Source organism: Danio rerio, chromosome 6 (assembly GCF_052040795.2).
Source record: "Danio rerio strain M-AB ecotype USA chromosome 6, GRCz13ab, whole genome shotgun sequence".
Taxonomy (NCBI): domain Eukaryota; kingdom Metazoa; phylum Chordata; class Actinopteri; order Cypriniformes; family Danionidae; genus Danio; species Danio rerio.
This window is the reverse complement of record NC_141026.1, coordinates 11,259,945-11,281,095: the sequence shown is the minus strand read 5'-3', so window position 1 is coordinate 11,281,095 and position 21,151 is coordinate 11,259,945. Positions and strand designations below refer to the sequence as shown.

Here is a 21,151-nt window from a genome sequence, read left to right as displayed (position 1 = left end):
TCTCTTCATCTCTCTCGCTCAAGCACACGGAGGAGGGCGTTTTAAACACTATCAAAGCCAGTTGACTTAATCCTAATTTCACATAAATATAGTTTTAGCATCTATTTGTTGGAAGTAGATATTCGTCGATGTCTTAGTGTGACAAGAAACCCTGCAGGACGTATAGGGTCATTGAAAACAACTGTGAGGAAATATGTTGATCACAATGTGAAGGGTCACGAAATGGTCAGGTAAATGTGATTGTACTCTTAACATTGAACTCTATTACTTCGAAGCAGTCGAATTAGATAAACATTGACTGGAATTTGTATAAATAATAATGTCCAGTGCCCTGTTTGGAGTTCTACCCTTTGACCATTTTATTTTTTTTACTTAATAGCTTTTTTGTCATTATTAGCGAGGCGGTTTATTTTGTTGCAGTGGAAGTTTCCCTTGACCCCCATTGGATTAGAGACACCTTATTTTTGTTAAATTAGAAAAATAAAATATACTCTTCGAGGTTTAGTGATTAAATTTTCCTAAGATTTGGTTGCCATTCTTAGAGCATGGCAAGCAGTTACTGTTGAATGGTTGCCCATCTTGCACTTTCAGTCTGCACCTCCCAATCGTGGCAATCAATCATGGCCTTCCAATCATCCTTATCCACTGAATTAACTCTATCACTCTCCACTCCTCCAATAGCTGGTGTGTGGTGAGCGCACTGGCGCCGTTGTCCTGTGGCAGCCGTCGCGTCATCCAAGTGGATGCTGCACACTGGTGATGGTGTGTAGAGACCACCCCCAACCCCCATTACCTTCAAGACAAGTACTAGTGCTGGACTAGCATACAACTCTTTCTTGACATAAAACCACAAGTTTAAAGAACGTGAAAGAAGAGTCTAATAGATTTTCCCTTTTCTCTCTCTTTTGATTGTTTCATTTCTTTTTTCTTTTATTATCATTATTTTTTTTGACTTAATACACCATGCTGCCAACCTCAACTTCAGTACTGACCTGTTTATATGCTCAATTTGTAAAATGAATGCACATCATATATTGTTTATGCACATCATATGCTGTGTTGCAGATGCAGAATATGTGTGGTTTATTTTAATTTTTTTAATCAATTTTTTACTGTTATAAATATATATATATATATATCTTTTTGTATTGTTATTTTCTCTTTTACTTTTGTTTATTAACCGTCACAAAAATCTAATAAATTAATCTTTAAAAAAATGTTCAGTGCATCAATATTTTTTAAGATATGTGTTATTATCATGATATTGACATGGTTTAACATGTATAATAACAAAAAACACTTTACATTATTGTGTATTAGTTTATGTTCAAAAAAGACAAATGATTCAAATAGATTAAATTGCAAAAGAATTATAAAGTAGGCTACAATAGATGACACTTTATAATAAGGTCTCATTAGTTAAGGCATTAACTAACTTCAACAGTGAGAAATGTTAACACATACAAGTTTGGATTTTAATAATGCATTATTAAAAGGGCTAAAATAACATTAACTATGATTAATAAATGCTGTACAAGTAGTGTTCATCCTTAATTTATGTAAAAAAATGCATCAACTAATGGAACCTTATTGTAAAGTGTGACCCAGAAGCTATATGAGTCATTAAATATGAAATAAGAAATTAACATTGTATAGTTTCATTGTCTGTTCAGTTGAATTAATGGAAACAAAATGAGCCTTCTTGTAAAGCGTTAACAAACACACATATAAAGAATCAAACTAATTTCAATGAATATCTCGGCCATGTGAGATCTGATAAATCGGGCAAAAAAAAAAAAGTATTAATTCTTCAATGGAGTCAATCTAGGGCCATATATACCTGCAAAATAAAAGAAAGTTTTGCAAACAAACAAATTATTGAGCAAAAATTTAAAAATAAATAAATGCAAATCTCTAAAAAATTACAAAGCAAATTTAAATTTTGATAAAAAAATATTTTGCTGAAAAAAAATTAAGAACTGCAAAGGGAAAATTAAGTTTTGAGAAATAAAAATGAAATTTGCTAATAAAAAAGAACTGCAAATAATATCAAACAGTGCAAAAACTAAATAATTTGCAATTAAAAAGATAAAAAAAATGTATATTTGTACAGCTTTGACTGAACGGGTTTTGTAAAGGCAATGCAATAAAATGTTTAGTAAATTAATTCTCAAAAATTAATTAGTAAATGCGGAAATTAACTATAATTAATAAATGATGTACAAGTACTTTTCATTCTTAATTCATGTCAGCAAATACATTAACTAACGTAACCTTATTGTTAAGTGTGTAATATGAGTTATTAAATATGAAATAAGAAACTAACATCGCCCATAGTTTTCATTGTCTGTTTAGTTGCATTATTGTTAACAAAATGAGCCTTCTTGAAAAATTATTAACAAATACACACATAAAGAATCAAACAAATGTAAATGAATATATCGTGCATGTGAGACCAGATAAATGTGAAAATGTTGTGTTTAAAAATAAATAGTTTATTAAGTCTTCAAGCATGTTGTGCTGTGATGAACATCATTGTGATCTGAATGCTTAAATCATAAATAAATGTCCACTTTGTTTTAAAGTACCCACAACAACAATAATAATCATGTGTATTATCATGACATTGTATTATATTGTATTAAATATTAAGATAGATATATGATATTAAATATTGGCACACATCTCAAATCATTATATATACAAAATTCTCTTTTCATTTTTACTTTCTTCTGTTAGGAGGAATGAAGTCATGTTTATAATTTTGGTACTTACTTGCTAATATATGTATATTTCAATAAGTACGGTGTGTAATGAAGCAGTCACTGTATATAAAAAGAATATATAATGTGCACGATAACTCATATTAAGACATCCGGACACATTCAGCATGCATTCAGTGTACGAAAAAATGTAAAAAGTCGAGCCCCCATTCACCAACCTCAACATCATCTCATTCTAATCCACATTTCTTATGTTTGCTAATTACAGAGCCACTCATGTCCCTGTCGCCGATTATCATTTCGCATAAAAGGCACAAGTTTAGCATAAATTACGAATATTTCTGCATATTAGCCAGTGAAGCCGTGACATGTTAATGACCCTGGTGTCAAATGGCAGAGAAAATGAAAGAGAGATAATCTGACAGAATGAGAAATAGAAAGAATAAACACCGAAAGAGCCTGAGAAAAGAAAGAGCACCTTGACATTTAGAATTGTTTTAATTACTTTTCATCACTAAAAAATGGCCTGTTTTGCTAATATGCAGACGCATCTGAAAGCAAAGCAAAGATTTGAGAAGAAAATATTTTTTTATATTCTTTAAGGTGAGACACTGCAGGCGAAGTTATTTTTTATTATATTTTTTTAATATATATATATATATATATATATATATATATATATATATATATATATATATATATATATATATATATATAAATATATATATATAAAAAAAATATATATATATATATATATATATATATATATATATATATATATATATATATTTTTTTTTTTTTTTTTTTTGCATCTGTTAATGGTGTTTACACTTTTAGGTGTTCCACTTTTAGGTGTTTCTTTTATAGCACTTTATCGATGAATGTCAGTAGATTTTAAATACAATACGTATCTATATTCTGAAGATTTTGCTGAGGGGTTTTTGTCCTGATTATATACAACATTCTAGCAAAAATATTTATTTTCCCTCAGTTATTTTCTGAATTATGAAGTGATAAAACAAGATACTCTAAGTGAGACAAAGTTGAGAAATTAGACAATGTGCTGTAATTCATTTGCTTGCTCCAATTGTCCATTTGTGGACTAAATCTAGTGCGTGTCTGTGTGTGTGTGTTTGTGTTTAAGGGCAGGGAGGAGAGGCCATGCGCACTGCATTGTGGGGGTTAGAATGTGGTGACATCAGAGGAAATGTCAGAGATTGTGGGAGGCAGAGTTAAAGAGAAACTCAGCTCCCTGCCTGAAAGCCTTACTGACATTTTTGGACAGTCGGAAAGGTCAGGCATACCTTCAGATGAAGACTATTACTCCTTATACAATACACTCAGGTGGGTAAAACGTTGTCGTTTTTTTTACCATATTTTCTTGAGACTGATGCGAGTGTGTTGTTCACAGAAATAACATACACATGAAAATGTATTCAGTCATTTTCTTGTCGTCTTAGTCACTTTATTAATCCGGGGTCGCCACAGCGGAATGAACCGCCAACTTATCCAACAAGTTTTTACACAGCGGATGCCCTTCCAGCTGCAATCCATCTCTGGAAATGAAAATGTATAATATTTCCAAAATTGATAAAATATTCCATAATTTAAAAACTCCAAAGTTGAGCTTGTTGATACAAGGTTATGCACTAAGTTTTAATAAGGACCAACAATGATCAAATATTTTCATTACTTTTTTGAAAATACGCAAGTTACGTTTTAGTTTAATTAATTAGCTTTTTAAAAATTGCTGAATGGGGCGTAACGGTGGCGGAGTGTGTTGCACGATCACCTCACAGCAAGAAGGTTGCTGGTTCGAGCCTTGACTGGGTCAGTTGGCATTTTTGTACGGAGTTTGCATGTTCTCCCCGTGTTAGTAACTCAAAAGTAATGTAACATATTACTTAAAATAAAAAGTAATGCAATTAGTTAATTTTTTGGGAGTAAATCAATATTGTAATGCATTACTTTCAAAAGTAACTGTGTATATAGGGCAGCGCAGTGAGTACCGCTGTTGCCTCACAGCAAGAAGGTCGCTGGTTCGAGTGCGGCTGGACCAGTTGGCATTTCTGTGTGGAGTTTGCATGTTCTCCCCGTGTTTGTATGAGTTTCCTTCAGGTGCTCCGGTTTCCCCCACAAGTTCTTATATTTTTTTTTTTCTGGAAAAATCTTATTTCTTTTAGTTTGGCTGGAAAATAAAAAAAGATGTGACTTCTAAAAAAATATTAGAATTAATTATTAAAATTATTTGTATTATTAGTATTGTATTGCCTAGAGATCAATCATTGTTGTCAAATAGCAATAATCTTGTCTAATTAGCCTAATTTGCCTATAGTTAACCTATTTATGCCTTTATATTTCATCTGAATACTAGTCTCTTGCAAAATCACTAATAAAATATGTACTGTCATCATGGAAAAGACAAAGCAGTTATTAGAAACTTGTCATTAAAACTATTATGTTAAAAATTTGTTCTCTCCATTAAACAGCACTTGGGGAATATTTAATAAAATAATCAAAATTTCTCAAGAGGGCTAATTATTTTGTTATGAATATATGAATTATCAGGCATATATATCAAATACTACAGGCCAAAACTCCTACTTTTAGTCTGCTTTGTCATTGAACTCCTTGACCCATCAGAGTCTAATAGATTTGGCTGGATTCTTTAAGTGCAGATATGAGTCTGACAGCTTCATCTGAGGTCTGTTCCATCTGAGACAGACTTTATGTAAATAAGTTTGGCTGTGATTGTTAATTAGGGCTCAGGGTGATCAGTATTCATGAGTGTGTGTGTGTATGTGTGTGCGGCGCGGGGGTTGAGGGAGCTGATCTGCCTTCACTGACCAGTAGGAAGTGTTCGCGCCACAAACTTGCTGGAATACTGATGAGCGAGGTGAGAAAGGCACGAGTCCACCGGGACAAGCAGACGCTTCCTCCATCTCACGCTCCACCAGTGGACTTCACACAAGGTGCATATTTAAACACACATCAGCTGTGTGTGTCTGAGGATTATGGAGAATACTCAACATGAAAATGCATCAAAACATGACATATACAGTAAAAGAGAATTAGGAAATATTACCCCAAAACAAGGTCAAGGTGATGCTACAGCAGGCCTACGTGAAGAATGTTGATTAATATTGTAAAATACAGCCAAAAAATGTACAGACTTAACAAATAACAAGCCAATTGAAACAAGCCAATTGAAATTCAGAAAATTGAAAATTAGTTGAAACTAGTGAAACAAGGTTATTTTGAGCAGACATACACACACCTTATAGTCAACATAGTCAACATAAAATGGGTCATTGGGTCTTGTTGCGAATTACATCTAATTTAGGGTGCTTTCACATCTGTGGTTCGGTTCATTTGGTCAGAACCAAGGGCAACAAATGATAGATTGTAGCATTCTTCTGCCGTTTTTGGGTCTTTTTCACACCACACTGATTGCTTTGGTCCGAACCAGTTGAAAAGAACCAACAGCGAAGGCACATCTCAAGTCACTTTCTCGAAAATTGTTGGTAAGCGCTGTCAACAAATATTTTTCTTCCACATTCCATAATGCATAGCGCATCGGACTATGGCAGCTGAAATAGTCTAAAAAAGGTGCAGTATTTTTTGCGGTTGGGTCTGTTTTAGTTAGGATCATGTTCTCATCACGGAAAAAAAAAAATTAAAAATTCGCTCCAGGGCTGGAAAAGTGGACCGAGGCCACCTCTTCAAGGAGTGCGATTGCTACATTCACCCCTGCCCAAACGAACCGCACCAAGAGGGACAACGAACTGTAGTGCGATTCAACCAAACTAAATAAGGCAGGTGTGAAAACACCCTAAAAGGTTTCTGAAATGAGGAAAAAATATAGGGTGGTCCATGATTTCATCCAACCCAGGCTCATTCTGATTACATACCCTTATATACATTTCTGGAGAGAGCAAAAACCATCCTAGGAGCTACATTTTTTTTTGCAGTTTTTGTTTTCACGAATCCACAAGAGGCCGCTGTGTACGCTTTTTTTTTTCTCTCGCAAGTGCCATTCATGCCTGCTGTTCTCACGTAAATCCACTAGAGGCCGCTGTCGAATGACTGAATAACTGACTGACTGACTGGCTAATCGACTGACCCCGCCCACCTACTTTCCTAAACCCAACCACAGTGTTTTAAAAAGCAATCTAGAAAAAGAAAAGCTCCCTGACATTTTCAGATTTTACCACATTCTCATCCTGTTATATATTTTATTTTATTTTTTATTAAGCTTTTGTTTTTTGTCTTACCTGCTTTCTGGAGCCGTTCTTCACCAGACAAGAACTCTATTGTCGCATTCATCTGCGCTGTGCATCTCACCAGTGTTCGCTTGGGTTTCCTCCGGCTGCTCCGGTTTCCCCTATGGTCCAAAGACATGCTCTATAGGTGAATTGGATGATCTAAATTGAACTAATGAATGTGTGTGTGAATTTGAGAGTGAATGCGTGTACTGGGTTGCAGCTGGAAGGGCATCCTCTGCGTACAGTGTATGATGGAATAAACTAAATTAGCCGTACTGTATATGTGTGAATGAGTGTGTTTGGATGTTTCTCAGAACTGGGTTGCAGCTGGAAGGGCATCCGCTGTGTAAAACATACGCTAAATAAGTTGGCGGTTCATTCTGCAGTGGCGACCCCTACTGAATAAAGGGACTAAACCGGAGGAAAATGAATGAATGAATAAAATAAATGATAGACAAATATGTATTAAACTGAATAATAAGATATGCAATGCAAAAGTTTGATAATAATAGCTTTACGAAAGGCAGTTAATTGAACATTTATCTGGATTAAACACTTACTTTGCATAGTAAAAAGACTTTTTTAATGCATATTGTATTAAAACAATTGAAAATATGCTGAATTTTTTTTTTAAGTGCATGTTTGTCTATCTGTTATGCAATCAGAACTCAAGAGTTTTTAAAGTGTACCGATTGCTTGTGAAAATTCCACCTAAGCAATTTTAAAAAGTCTAATATACAGTTAAGAGTTCAAATTAGGTAATTATTGTACTAAAAACCTGCCATTCATGGCTCACCAACTGACTTTTATACACAAGCGTGGATCAAACTAGCTTTATAAAATACAAAACATACATAGGTCAGGTGACCAATAAAGCCCACCTAACCTCAGCCAGCGGTGGCAAACATATACCCGCGGTGTTCGCGACCACACGTGGGTTTCAATAGCCCAATTTGATGAAAAGCACCTCATTGTGCTTAGCGGGGTCCTATTCAATCAGCCGTGCCTGTTGGAAAACCGTTCCTACACACCACGGAGAGGTGTTTCAGAGGGCAGGAAAACACGCCTCGAAAATGAGACGAGGAAAAATCTGAAATGGCTGAAGGTCTAAAAGGTGGAGATGCAACCACTCTGCAGGCTGCTGCGGCCTTGAGAGAGTCCTCTTCAAACAAAACGCTGGCAAGATAAATAAACTTCATCCTTTTTAATGTCTTCGACTGCCCAGAGAATAAAGCAACACCAAATGCAGTTTTATGAAGCCTATAAAACTTGTTCTTGGCAGACAAGGAAATCTGTTACTAGGGTTTTTTTTTTTTTTTTTTTACAAAACCTACAAAATAGAGTTGTGGTTAAAAAGCTGGCCTCTGTGATTTGACCTTTGTGTAAAAAAGGAGAGTTGTTCTGCAAGGTATGTGAGAGTTACATCAGGATCAGTGATCTAGAAAGAGTTTGATGGGTCTTTGACAAAGACATAAGCAGAACTGGGTTCTCAGATTGGGTTGTTGCTTTTCAAGAAAAGAAAAAAATTGTCCCTCCAAAAAAATCCAATGTCAGCTTGTTGTGGTTGTTGAAGTGACCACTTTTACATTCATAATGCTAATATGCTTATAACTACTATCACAACGAACAAGTAGCAGTGTGATATGGCTGTATCTGGTGGGAGGCGTGCCTTAGTGTCCCACCAGTGACTATATACAGTCATATCGCACTGCTACAAGTGTGATATTGCGTTTATATGACAGTTTGACGGCATAATTGTGTATATAAAAAAGAAAATCAAACACGAGAGTCTAAAAACCCTTTTGTAAGAGGAACTACTTTCTTCCACCATTCATTCACATCTGCAGCTGATGTCAGAACAGCAGAAATCGTTGCTATTTCACAAACGTTACTTTAGGGCAGGGCTGCCCAAACTCGGTCCTGGAGAGCCGGTGTCCTGCATATTTTAGTTCCAAACCCAATTAAACACACCTGAACCAGTTAATCAAGCTCTTTCAAGGTATACTAGAAAGCTCCAGGCAGACTAAACTGGGGCTAAACTTTTCAGGACACCGGCCCTCCAGGACCAAGTTTGGACTCTCTTGCTTTAGAGCTAGTATTGGAATGATTCTCTAGCAGATCTAGACATCAACATAGAATGTCACTTACTTGTTTTCTAATGATTTTGTATGAGTGCTGCTTTTGCAGAATATCGCATGGCTGACAGCCAATCAGATTTGAGAACCAGACAGAACTGTTGTATAAATTAATTTAAATAATTTAATAAAAATTCATACAATATTACAAACTTAAAAAATTTAATGGGCTGAAACTAAAATATAGGTCAAATCTTGCAAACTGCAAACACACACACACACAAAAAAAGGATGTATTTGCCCTCAGAGACATGGCATTTTAGTGTCAACTACAAAAACAAGTTAATTTAAACAGATTGTTCAACCCAAAATGAAAATTTACTCACCTCAAGTGGTCCAAACCTGTATGAGTTTCTTTTATTCCGTTGATGCGAAAGTAGACAAGAAAAAAGAAAACAAAACAAAGCTTTTTTTTCAAAATATCTTCTTTTGTGTTAAACAAAAGAAGGAAAACCAACAGGTTTGGAACAATTTTCATTTTTGGGTGAACTATCCCTTTAAGTTTAGTGATCAAATTTGAACAATGTGTTTAATACAGCATTCTAACATTTATATGCACACAACATAATTATCTTTGCATTGCAGTTTTAGTAAAAAAAAAAAAAACTGTTATAGACAGGTGTAATTCACTGGGTCACTGCCAACTCTATATTCTGCTAATATTCATGTCACTTTTGAAACATGCATATACAGTGTTAAAAAGGGTTGGAACCCATCACTTAGGTCTCACAAACAAAAGACAGCAAAATTGATGTCAGGTTAAAGTAAACCACTGAATTTCTGATTCCACAAAGAACTTCCATATTAACTTCTATATCCATATTAATCTTTAAAACAGATATTCAGGCATCACTGTGAAAAACACATTTATTTATGTGTCTCATATAACAGGAAAAAGGCAGGTAAATTCAACTCCAAACCATTGCATTTTCTATGCAGTCTATAACGAAGCCGGAATCCGCCCACTCTGGCATCGCTGACACACTATGCACAGCTCTTGAACACTTCTGGCTCTTGGTGCACACTTCCCCCTAGTGGACATCCTGACAGTTACACTTATGGATGAAATAGCTGGATCATTTTTTACCCACTCTCGTTGATCTCCTTCATCAAAAATAACTAAATTTATTCAGGTCATTTCATGCATTTAAGAGGCATACATTAGTGTTTCAAAAAAATCCTACGTCAACTTAATATTCTTACATAGGAAACCATCATAATTCAGCTAAAGATCATTTACGAGGAATTTAAAGTACCCAAGTCTTCTGTCATTTTTCATGTGACAGACACAATGGAATCAATAATGACTGACAGATCACTTTTACACACAACTTTCTGCAGTAAAATGGTTTGAAATTGTGCGAGATAGTGATTTATCATCCTCAGGTCATGTACTTCTGGGAATTTATGCACCAACTGAGTAAAGTTCACTGTCTAGCACAGAAATGCTAACATTGCATTAAAGCATTATACACTTAAAGGTGGGATAATGCAAAATTCTTAAAGACTTGAAACCGTTTAGCACTTTCAATTCTAGCAATTATCTCATTACTTACAATCTATCAACCTGGCACCCATTTAGATCTAAGTGATGTTTACAGTTTGTGTGTTAAGTTTAAGCTTATAGTTAAGGTTATGTGCTTCTACATCACTGTTACCCAACTATAAACTCCATTCGATTTTAGGGAAAAAAATTAAAAATTGGTTAGGTTTAATGAGGTATGGATTACATTTTTAAACAGGAATGATGTTCCAGGATCAACATGGCTTCCTACAAGGCAAAATCACACCGCCTGTACTGTGGTGGACAAGTCCCTTTCATTAAATTTATTTTTAATCTCTATGTGGCTTCTGTATCCGTATAGAACAAGAGGCATTTAACTCTTTATAGTTATTTTTGGAGAACACCGTATGTCCCCTTCCTTTTTTGAATAATAGCATTGACAAGATTTACACACCAAACCAAAGAAGTTTCTAAAAAACCGCAAGCGCACAAGGCAGACTTCAGCACATCTTATAAATCACCTATAGCATCATTTACTCACCCTCACCTTGTTGACTTTCTTTTTATATGAACACATAATAACATATTTTGGAAAATGTTGTTTAAAAAAAAAAAACACAAAATGGTTGTCGATCCCTTCGACTTCCATTTTTTTGTCCCCAATGGAAGTCTATGGGACATCAACTTTTTTGCTATCTAAATTTAAGTAAAATGTATTTACTTTTAAGAAAGTTCAAAACATCAAATGTTTGTAAGAAGTGGAGCTGTCAGTTCATTTTCACTTATGAGTAAACTGTCCTTTTGTATTGTCCTCTAAATATGAATAAGGAATTGTACTTTGCTCGCAATATTTTCGAACAAATTTTATTTGCGCTCAAAACTGCAAGACACACAGAAAAGAGTATCATGGCAAGTTTCTTTGAACTAATTTCTTCCAAAATAAAAGGCAATTCAGAAATATAAGGCTTCATTGACATACAAAATATATACATACTGTATGAATACATGCATGCGTGTACCCTGAGTGTATTTAGTTGGGGCAACATATACTTTTAGTATAATATTATTCTTGAGAGAGATGCTGTAAAATGCCAGAAATAAATGTCTCTCTGAAAATATTCTTTGGATAAATATCAGCAAACGGGTATCATCATACAACCAAAACATTCATTATGATAAAACACTAAATCAAGTAATCATGTTGACAAACAAGGAGTAATTATATCGGAATAATGAATACCATAAGTGTGTCCTCCTCCTCTTCATTCTGGTGAAGAATACTTTTCCTTATTTAAAGTTTAATGAACACTTCCATGTTCAAAATGGATATCAGTTACCTGAAGAAAAACAAAAAACACCATAGTAAATTCCATCTTTCTGCAAGAGAATTATTTCACTTGTATCACTGAGTTACTATTTTAGTTTTGTTACGTTTAGTTTTGTTTTAAGGATATATGTTTTTTACATTGGTAACACTTTATTTTATTGGTCCATTTGAGTATTAGCAGACTGTCTGCTGAATATCTGTTGATTCTGCTCCTTCAACAGACATTTACTGACTATAAGAAACTTTGCAAGTACATGTCAATTTACACTAACTCTAAGCCCAAACTAACAGTCTACTTATAATCTAATGAGAATTAGTTGGCATGTAGATGCAATGTAACTAAATTTAACAAACGGACCATCAAAATAAAGTGTGACCTGACTTTTTATATGCAATGCTTTATTTTAATTCTATCTGTTGTTCATTCAGGAGAGTAATAGGGTATATGCCGAAGCATGCTAATAAGATTTTTAATTTGTCAGTAACCTGGGTTAAACGCTTCCAGCCAACTGTATGCCAATGCAAAAACCGACGTGTTTAAGGGCTGTTTTCTTTAAAAATCAGTGATCTCCACTAGCTGAGTGATATCCGATATAAAGTGGGTCTCAGATTGTACAAGAAGCACTGCAGTAAATTATGTTTTCCCCCGCCATGTCTTTATAATTTGAGCATTTATTTTACCCCAGTATTATCAATGGAGCGTCTGATCTATCCTGTCGATTCTGACGGGCGTGTGCAAGTAAACGTTTTTTTTGTCTTGTTTTACGCTTGAACAACTAAATGAATGCATTTTAATAACATTACAACATCGATGCTGTAAAAGGAACCGTATAAAATGGAAAAAAGTTGACAATAACTGGTCACCGGAAGTTTATCAGTATGGGAAGAACACTAGCTCGGCATATACCCTATTGGCTAATTACATTGCAGAATATTTTATACAAAATGGTTTAAAGTTGACTTTTCAATCCACTGTTACATGTATAAACCTGTTAATTAGACCAGGTTAGTTTTTAATTTCTTAAAATGTAAAATCAGAGAAAAAATATAATAGCTCATAATCTCTCATCACTTACAGTCTATAAAAAGCCAAATGCATAAAAAAAAGAAGAAAAAAAAAGTAAAGCAATATTAAATTTAGTAAATGTGTTGGAACTAGTTTTAACCTATTTAATTCTTATATTATTGAACCAAAAAAAAAAAAAACTGTACATTGCTACACACTGAGCTAATATTAGATCAAATGATCATTTAGAACAGGGGTGCTCAACCCTGTTCCTGGAAATCTACCTTCCTGCAGATTTAAGCTGCAGTCACACTGGGCTTTTCTTCCCATAGACTTCCATTCATGCGTCAAGTTTCGCAGGTTGCTGCGGTGCAAAGCTTAGTGAACACTGACCTGCGAAATCGCATCACTTGACTGCGTGAGACCAACCAAAGATCAAAACATGACCTCTCTGGACAGAAAATTAAAACATGGAGCAATCGCTCACTTTTAAAAGCCTAATAATCTTGTTTATTCCCAACCCTTTTCGATGCGCCGCAAGACAAAATTTCGCATTATCAAACTCTAGTGTGATCGCGGCTTTACGCTCCAACCACTATTAAACACACCTGCAGTAATTAATTAAGAGATGAACAGTACTTGATAATTACAGGCAGGTGTGTTTGATCTTGGAGCTAAAATCTGCAGGAAGGTAGATCTACAGGAACAGGGTTGGTCACCCCTGATTAGAAATTTGTTCAAATGTACAAAAAAACTTAGGAATCCATCAAGATTGCGTCAATAACGAAGAATTCACTGTGCACAAAACATACTTTGAGGAAGGAAGATTCCCATTAAATAAACAAAAGGATTATTATGAGTGCCAGACGTCATTTACATTATAAACTACACACACACACACACACACACAACTAATCCCTGACCGACACATCTTGCATACATTAGAAAGAGACCCTTACATCCTTTTCATCCTGTTAGTGTCCTTTCAGATGACATAAGATAAACCATACTGCTATTCAGATGTTAAATATTGTAGGGCGATTTCATTTTCTATTTTACTATACTGTAAATATCCTAGAATTTAGAAGTCTTAAAGGGCACATAGTTTACCCCTTTTTTAGGATTTAATATTAATATTATGGTTCTTCTGAGTGTGCCAGTTTAGGTTTAGTTCAAAACACAGTTCAGATTTTTTATTATAATGTGTTAAAAATTGTTATTTTGGGGGCGTGTACACAGGTCGCTGTTTTACGGGTGTGTTGCTTCACATGAAAATTTGTTTGATTCCGCCAAAGCATAGAGTACAAAATTATGTGTCTTTGTATAGTTTTACAGCCAACTGCTAGTTTAAAGTTCCGAGCTTGTACACCGAGACTAATAACCACGCACACTGAATTAACTTTGACTTTGGCACCAGATGCACAGCTTAGAGCCGGCACACCAGACACGAACATTCGCATGTTATTTAAAATAAAACTATTCAGATGGCGCTCTGTGGCGCGGCAGACATATGAAGGGTCCCGAATTGTGGGCGGGCGCCGTTGTCTGTACCCTGACAGAAAGCTTGCAGTTTCCAGCTGCACCTAGTTAAGATCACAGGGAGCTTCTGTGACCGCGACAAAAAACGGCTGAAGTTTAAGATAGACGCAATGAAAAGTACACATGTTTGCAAACCTACCTACAAACAAACTAAGTTATAAACAATATTTCCGATTACAGCGATCATGTGGTGAATGTTAATCTTGTGTTGAGTCCTTGCATCTAAAAATTGAGCAAGGGTGTTCCTTTAGTGGCATCACTTTGACTCACACGCTGAAAATGGCGGACGTGAAACAGCAAATTGGGGATATGGTGTAACGCGTGATTTTTACAGGGACATATTATTAACTATCTATGCAGAACAGCACATAAATACCACAAAACACCTTAAAGATGTCGATAATTTGTAATTGAATGCATTTGCCTCATCTATATCTTCACATGGATGGCTTTTCTGATGTGGTCAGTTTGCTCGGTAGTTCACCTTGTACGGTATTGTACTTATGCTTAGCGCTCAGTAGGACTGCGCCATATTAGAAAAAAAAATTACATTACAATACTTTGCTTTTCTGTGGTCAAATATTGTGACATGAAATCCATTTCACCAGATTGCTTGAATAACTTGTGAAGAATGAAAAAACTGCACAATTAACTTTAAAAATGAGTAATCTACAGTCAGGCTCCTCACTTTTTGAGCTCTCTTGGACACCGTAGACATCATATAATTGTTTTAGGAATTTTTTAGGAATAGAAAGTTCAGAAAAATAGCATTTATTTGATATTGAACTCTCCTTTTATTATGCATTTCTTTACTCATACTTTTGTTCAGTGATCAACAAGTTGGGTGACAATGCATGCAGAATGGTCGGTATGCTTGGCCGGTGTTTTTCAGCCACCGATAAACTTCCAGTGAAAGGTTTATGCAGCTATTTTCAAATTCGTTTTATAGCATTGATATTGAAATATTAGGTTAAATAGACTTTGGCATTGATTTAGTTGTTCAAGCATAAAGTTAAATAAAAGGCTGTTTAAATACAAACGCTGTCAGCAGCAGCAGGTGAGCACAGAAACTCACAGAAACCAAGACATGCCGGGGAACAATTAAATTTAATTTAACGATTCTTGTCCGGTGAGAAACCCACTTTATATTGCATCTCAATCAGGCAGTGAAGATCGTTGATTTTAAACTAATCAGATCTTTAAAGCTGCGTTTTATAATGGCATGACAGCTCACTGGAAGCAACTGAGTTGGCTTATTTAAAATTAAAAGTCCCCATAATGTGTAGTATAATTTGCTAATTTCTCTCTTGAATGAGCAGCACATACAAAACGTTGGTCCTCACATTATTATTAATAACTTAATACATTATGAATATTTCAGAGGTGTGTTTAATTAGTTTACTCACTGTGTTAGAGCAGGAAGCTCTCGTCTCCTTACAGGGCTGGGATCAAACACTGGTTTGAAGCATTTAGCCTTCTTAAACACAGCCATGGCGAACAGCGACAATTGTATGGGAGGGCGAGACTCAAAACCTGAATGCGATTTAGATGACAAGGTGTTTAGATGTGCTTCTGATGTAAAGCTAAAGTTGTTTTTAGCACAAGAGGAGTTGGGCTGAATGTTTGTCAAAGTAGAATGAGCGCCTGGTTTGCCATAGTACGAGTAAGCTGCCAATTTGGTCTTTGAGTCCATCCTCAGATGGAAGTTTGTAAGGTTTTCATTACAGATCTGCATTTCCAGCTTGTCCTCCTCATGTTCACGACTATCTTCATCCCAGAAGACTTGTGTGCTTGTAAACTCTTTTTGGATTCTTCCCCAAACATCCAATTTCTTAATACCATCATCGTGACTACCTAGAAACCTCATTCTCCGCTCTTTAAATTCCTCAACCCAATCCTTCTCCTCTTCAGACTCCACCAAATCAGGTTCCTCAATCTCCTCTTGCTCCACATGGCTTGTATGAAAATCAATTGCTGACCAATCAGCGAGCGAACGTCCATCCAATCGCTCTTCTAGATCTAGATTACTCCTCCTACTATCCAAACGTTCAAGGTTTTGGCCTCTTTTGAGCCTCTTTTTGGCCTCTTTTGATCTTTCCCAACTCTTTAGCTCTGGATAAATGTATTGATGCTCATTTAAATTTCCATTTTTGACACACATCCCAACTTGACTGTTCTCTCCTGCTTCTATTAAGTGCTCACTTTCATAAGTTCTTGTGAAGATCTGGGTTTCCACACGCACTGTGCTGTGGATTTCTGGGTGTTCGGGAGATTGGTTTGTCTGTGAGGTGAATGGCAGCTCAAAGCTCAGCTGACGTCTCTGGGGAACCACAGTGAAGGTGGCCAGACCTTCTCTCTCAGAGCTCTTCCTTAGTAGTTGACAGCCTGGAAGAGCCTTAAGCTCAGCCTCAGGGGTGTGAAGACAAGTATATAAACCTAGAGGACTTTCTGGTGGTTGATTTGAGGACGGGGAAGAGCTGTTGAGAAATATACAGAGAAGATAAAAGTTAAGTATTAAGGATTTGTGGCTACTATTGTACTAAAATACCCACAAAAACGATTAAGAAAGTGAACTTTAAAAAAAAGCAGATGTTGAAAAGTGTATTGATTTTGTTTTACGCTCAGTAGGACTGCATGTTTGGATTTAAAATGAAGTAATATAGCAGTACTATTGCAAAGTGAAGTTTTTCAATCTAATTTTGAGAGGAGCACGTGATATGATTGACTGCAGCTAGCCACTCATCTAAATTCATTAGTTAGCCAATCAGATCTATCCTAACTCACTATAAGTAGCCTAGCTAGATTTACTCCCTTATCTTCGTTTTCCGAAGAAACCCCCCATCCACCCCTTTCTCCTTCTTTCCTCATTTACAAAAAGGGAGCTCTCGAGAACCACCTGATCTCGTACTCCCCACTCATGCTCTATGGACCTGGCGGGAGCCCTGGGCTCAACTATCTCCGAGCTCAGGGTTCTCTCCCGGGACAGCATGCCAAACCTGCTAACAGCTGTCAAGCAATATATAAGTGTAAACTCTTGAAATAACTGTAGTTTGTTTTAGTTTTTCTGTAATTTACATTTTTAATTCTTCAGGGTAACATGATCCTTCAGGAATTATTCACTGTAAAAAAAATTAATGACAAAGTTAAGACAGCAAATATTTTATGTTGCTTTAACTTATTTTAATAAAGTTAATCGGGTTTAAACTAAACGGTTTGCAATTTACAAGGTTTTTAGTCATTTGATTAACTGTATTCACTGTAAAAAATCAGTGACAAAAGTCAAGACAGCAAACATTTTTATGTTGCTTTAACTTATTTTAAGAAGTTAATCGGGTTTAACTTCATATTTTAGTCAGTTTGATTGACTGTATTCACTCTAAAAAAATCAATGACAAAAAGTCAAGACAAATATTTTGTTGCTTTAACTTATTTTAAGAAGTTAATCAGGTTTCAACTAAATTAAGTTACACAAAGTTTAACAATATTTTTAGTCAGTGTGATTGATGCAAGTTAAGATGACTAGAAAAGTTAATTTAATTCTACTAAAAAATGTAAATGGCAGCAATAATTTTAGAGCGTTGTAAAATACATACTGTAGAAAACGTTTATATTTTTGTGGAAACTGTTATACATTTTTCTTTGATCGCAATTTTACCAGAAAATAAACTTCCTTTATAGATCATTGCTGATTTTCTGTTTGTTTGTGCTTCTAGATTGGATTAAGACACTTTAGATGTTAAAAAATCTTTTTAATTTAAATGTTTTTTAGATGTAAAAAAACTTTTCAAATTAAGGTTTAGTACTTTGAAGCAATATATTGTCTTTGTTGGCCATCTGATTTACAGTGTAAAAAGCTGTGATGAGCTGCGAGTATACCTCTTCTTTTGTTCTACATTTGTTACACAATCGTAGTGTAACGACTTAAAGAAAAGAAAATACATTTTAATGAACATATCTGCATAAAACTGATTTAGGAGACAAAAGATCTCCATTCAAAAGAATTTGCTATTTTGATTAATAAACTCCATTCATAGTTAAAAATTATGACTAAAATACAGTTTTTTTTTTATTGTGACATTTTATACACACACAAAGAGATACAGTTGAAGTCAAAATTATTAGCCCTCTGTGAATTAGACCTTAGATGTTAAAAATGCAACTTTTCAATTCAAGTTTTAGTACTTTGAAGCAATACATTGTCTGTGATAGTCATGTGATTTACAGAGTAAAATCTATAATGAGCTGCGAGTATACCTCTTCTTTTGTTTTACATTTGTTACAGATTGTAACAAAGAAAAAAAAACAGTTTAATGCAGATATGTTCATTAAAAAGTGATTCAAGAGATGAAAGAATTTGCTAATTGATAAATTTATTCTGTTCATCAAGTGAAAAAATGATCATGAAAATATAGATGTTTCTTGGTTGCTTTTAATTGTGATACTCCTTACACATGCACGCACGCACACATAGACACAGCTGAAGTCAAAATTATTAGCCCTCTGTGAATTAGACTTTAGATGTTAAAAATGCAACTTTTCAATTCAAGTTTTATTACTTTGAAGCAATATATTGTCTGTGCTGGCCATGTGATTGACAGTGTAAAATCTGTAAGGAGCTGCGTGTATACCACTTTTGTTTTACATTTGTAACAGATTGTAACAAAGAAAAGAAAATACTTTTCAATGAACATATCTGCATTAAATTGATTCAAGAGATGAAATAATTTGCTAATTGATACATTTATTCTGTTCATCAAGTGAAAAAATTATCATAAAAATATAGATGTTTCTTTTAATTGTGATACTTTTACATATGCACGCACACACACATAGACAAAATGATTAGTCACCTGAATTTTTGTTTCTTTTTTAAATATTTTGCAAATGATGTTTAACAGAGAAAGGAATTTTTCACAGTATTTCCTATTATATTTTTTCTTCTAAAGAAAGTCTTATGTTTTATTTTGGCTAGAATAAAAGCAGTTTTAATTTTTTTAAAGGTCAAAAATATTAGCCCCCTTACACAATATTTTTTTTCCCATTGTCTACAAAACAAACGGTTGTTTTGTACTGTCATCATTTATTCCTTTATTCATTCATTTTCTTTTCGGCTTAGTCCCTTTATTAGATTAGGGGTTGCCACAGCGGAATGAACCACCAACTTATCCAGCATAGGTTTTACACAGCGGATGCCCTTCCAGCTGCAACCCATCACTGGGAAATGTACTGTCATCATGACAAAGATAAAAGAAATCAGTTATCAGAAATTAGCTATTAAAACTATTATGTTTAGAAATGTGTTTAATTTTTTTTTTTATCTCCGTTAAACAGAAATCGGGGGGGAAATATACAGGGGGACTGATAATTCTGACTTCAACTGTATGTAGGATCAGCAATGGAAATTATAAACCATTAATAGATAACAAATAATATACCATTGATATAAAACAGAAAAATTTTTTGACTGCCATTGTATATCCAAGCGCACATTTAGTCAAGAAAGACTGGATCCAGAGAAAATGAACATACTTTGCATAAGCCGGTGTGCTCTGTCGCCACTCCTGCAGCAACTCTGCAAATTCACTCATGACTTTATCGAACTCAGGACAGCGGTCAGAAATAACAGCTCTGTGTTTGTCTGAGCTCCTGTCTTGCCCTTCAGCTTCCTCTACTGAAGCAAAACAAGGTGTTATGAAAAAAACACACGAACAACTGCTCTAACAAGTGTATTCATGTCGTCTATATTAGTGTTTCCCAACCCTGTTCCTATAGTCACACCAACAGTGCACATTTTCCTAATCAAACACACCTGAATTAACTTATCAGAACATTAGAAGGGACTCCAAAAGCTGACGTTAATGGGTCAGATAAGGGAGACATCTAAAAATATGTACTGTTGGTGTGCGTCCAGGAACTGGGATGGGAAACACTGGTCTGTAAAACAACCTTTTATTAATGGGGACAACAAAACAACAGCAGTGTACAATATAGATTTTTATTTCAATTATTCAAATAGGAGTCAGTATTATTAAATTGAATTTAAAAAATTATTTGGCAAACAAACAACACACAAGTTAAAACAAACACTTTGGAGTAAAGACAAGCACACAGAACAGTAATTGCAAATAAAATAACAACATTAAATTAATTCTAAAAAGCAAAAACAACAAAAAATTGCTTCATTAATTCAAAATATTCAACATTTATATAGTTTAAGATTAATTAGTTTAAAAGAATTCCCTTATAACCATTCATGTTAAAACAAAATAGATTCACATCATTTTAGTGTAATAAATATGAACTGCAATTATGTAGATCAAAATATCAATGCCTGATTATAAGCATGTTGAACGGTGGCTCGATTTGTGACTAAATTAAGGCACAATTATTGTGAGAAAGTGCTACAGATTTGCCTGATAAACACTGAATTCTATTAAAAATGTAAACCTGCTGTCTTGGGCTGTCAAACATGTAAATTATGTTTTTTTTCATAAAGAACCAAGTCAATGGCTACTTGCACTTGGGAAGCTAAGAATTAATCAATAAACAAAAAAAAATACACTCGCACACAGAATTATATATATATATATATATATATATATATATATATATATATATATATATATATATATATATATATATATATATATAT

General features: G+C 34.6%; 1 protein-coding gene and 1 long non-coding RNA gene across 36 annotated transcripts in view; one reads left to right on the top strand and one right to left on the bottom strand.

The window, feature by feature from the left end:
- The window catches only part of LOC147843375 (uncharacterized), a 704,457-nt gene that overhangs the window by 140,368 nt on the left and 542,938 nt on the right, over positions 1-21,151 (top strand). The window lies entirely within an intron of this gene.
- cobll1a (cordon-bleu WH2 repeat protein-like 1a) overlaps positions 6,998-21,151 on the bottom strand; it is a 36,317-nt gene continuing 22,163 nt past the window's right edge. For 6 of the 35 annotated variants that reach the window (XM_087256768.1, XM_087256772.1, XM_087256774.1 and 3 more), the window contains exons 10-12: positions 20,029-20,170; positions 15,906-16,976; positions 11,476-11,964 (exon numbers count right to left, since the gene is read on the bottom strand). In XM_087256768.1, coding sequence (XP_087112894.1) covers positions 11,961-11,964; positions 15,906-16,976; positions 20,029-20,170 — 1,217 coding nt within the window. In that variant the 3' untranslated portion in view covers positions 11,476-11,960. Of the gene's footprint in view, positions 7,108-9,788; positions 10,228-11,475; positions 11,965-15,901; positions 16,977-20,028; positions 20,171-20,480; positions 21,013-21,151 lie in introns of those variants that run through there. The other 29 variants (XM_087256770.1, XM_087256776.1, XM_087256778.1 and 26 more) reach the window with 10 other exon arrangements.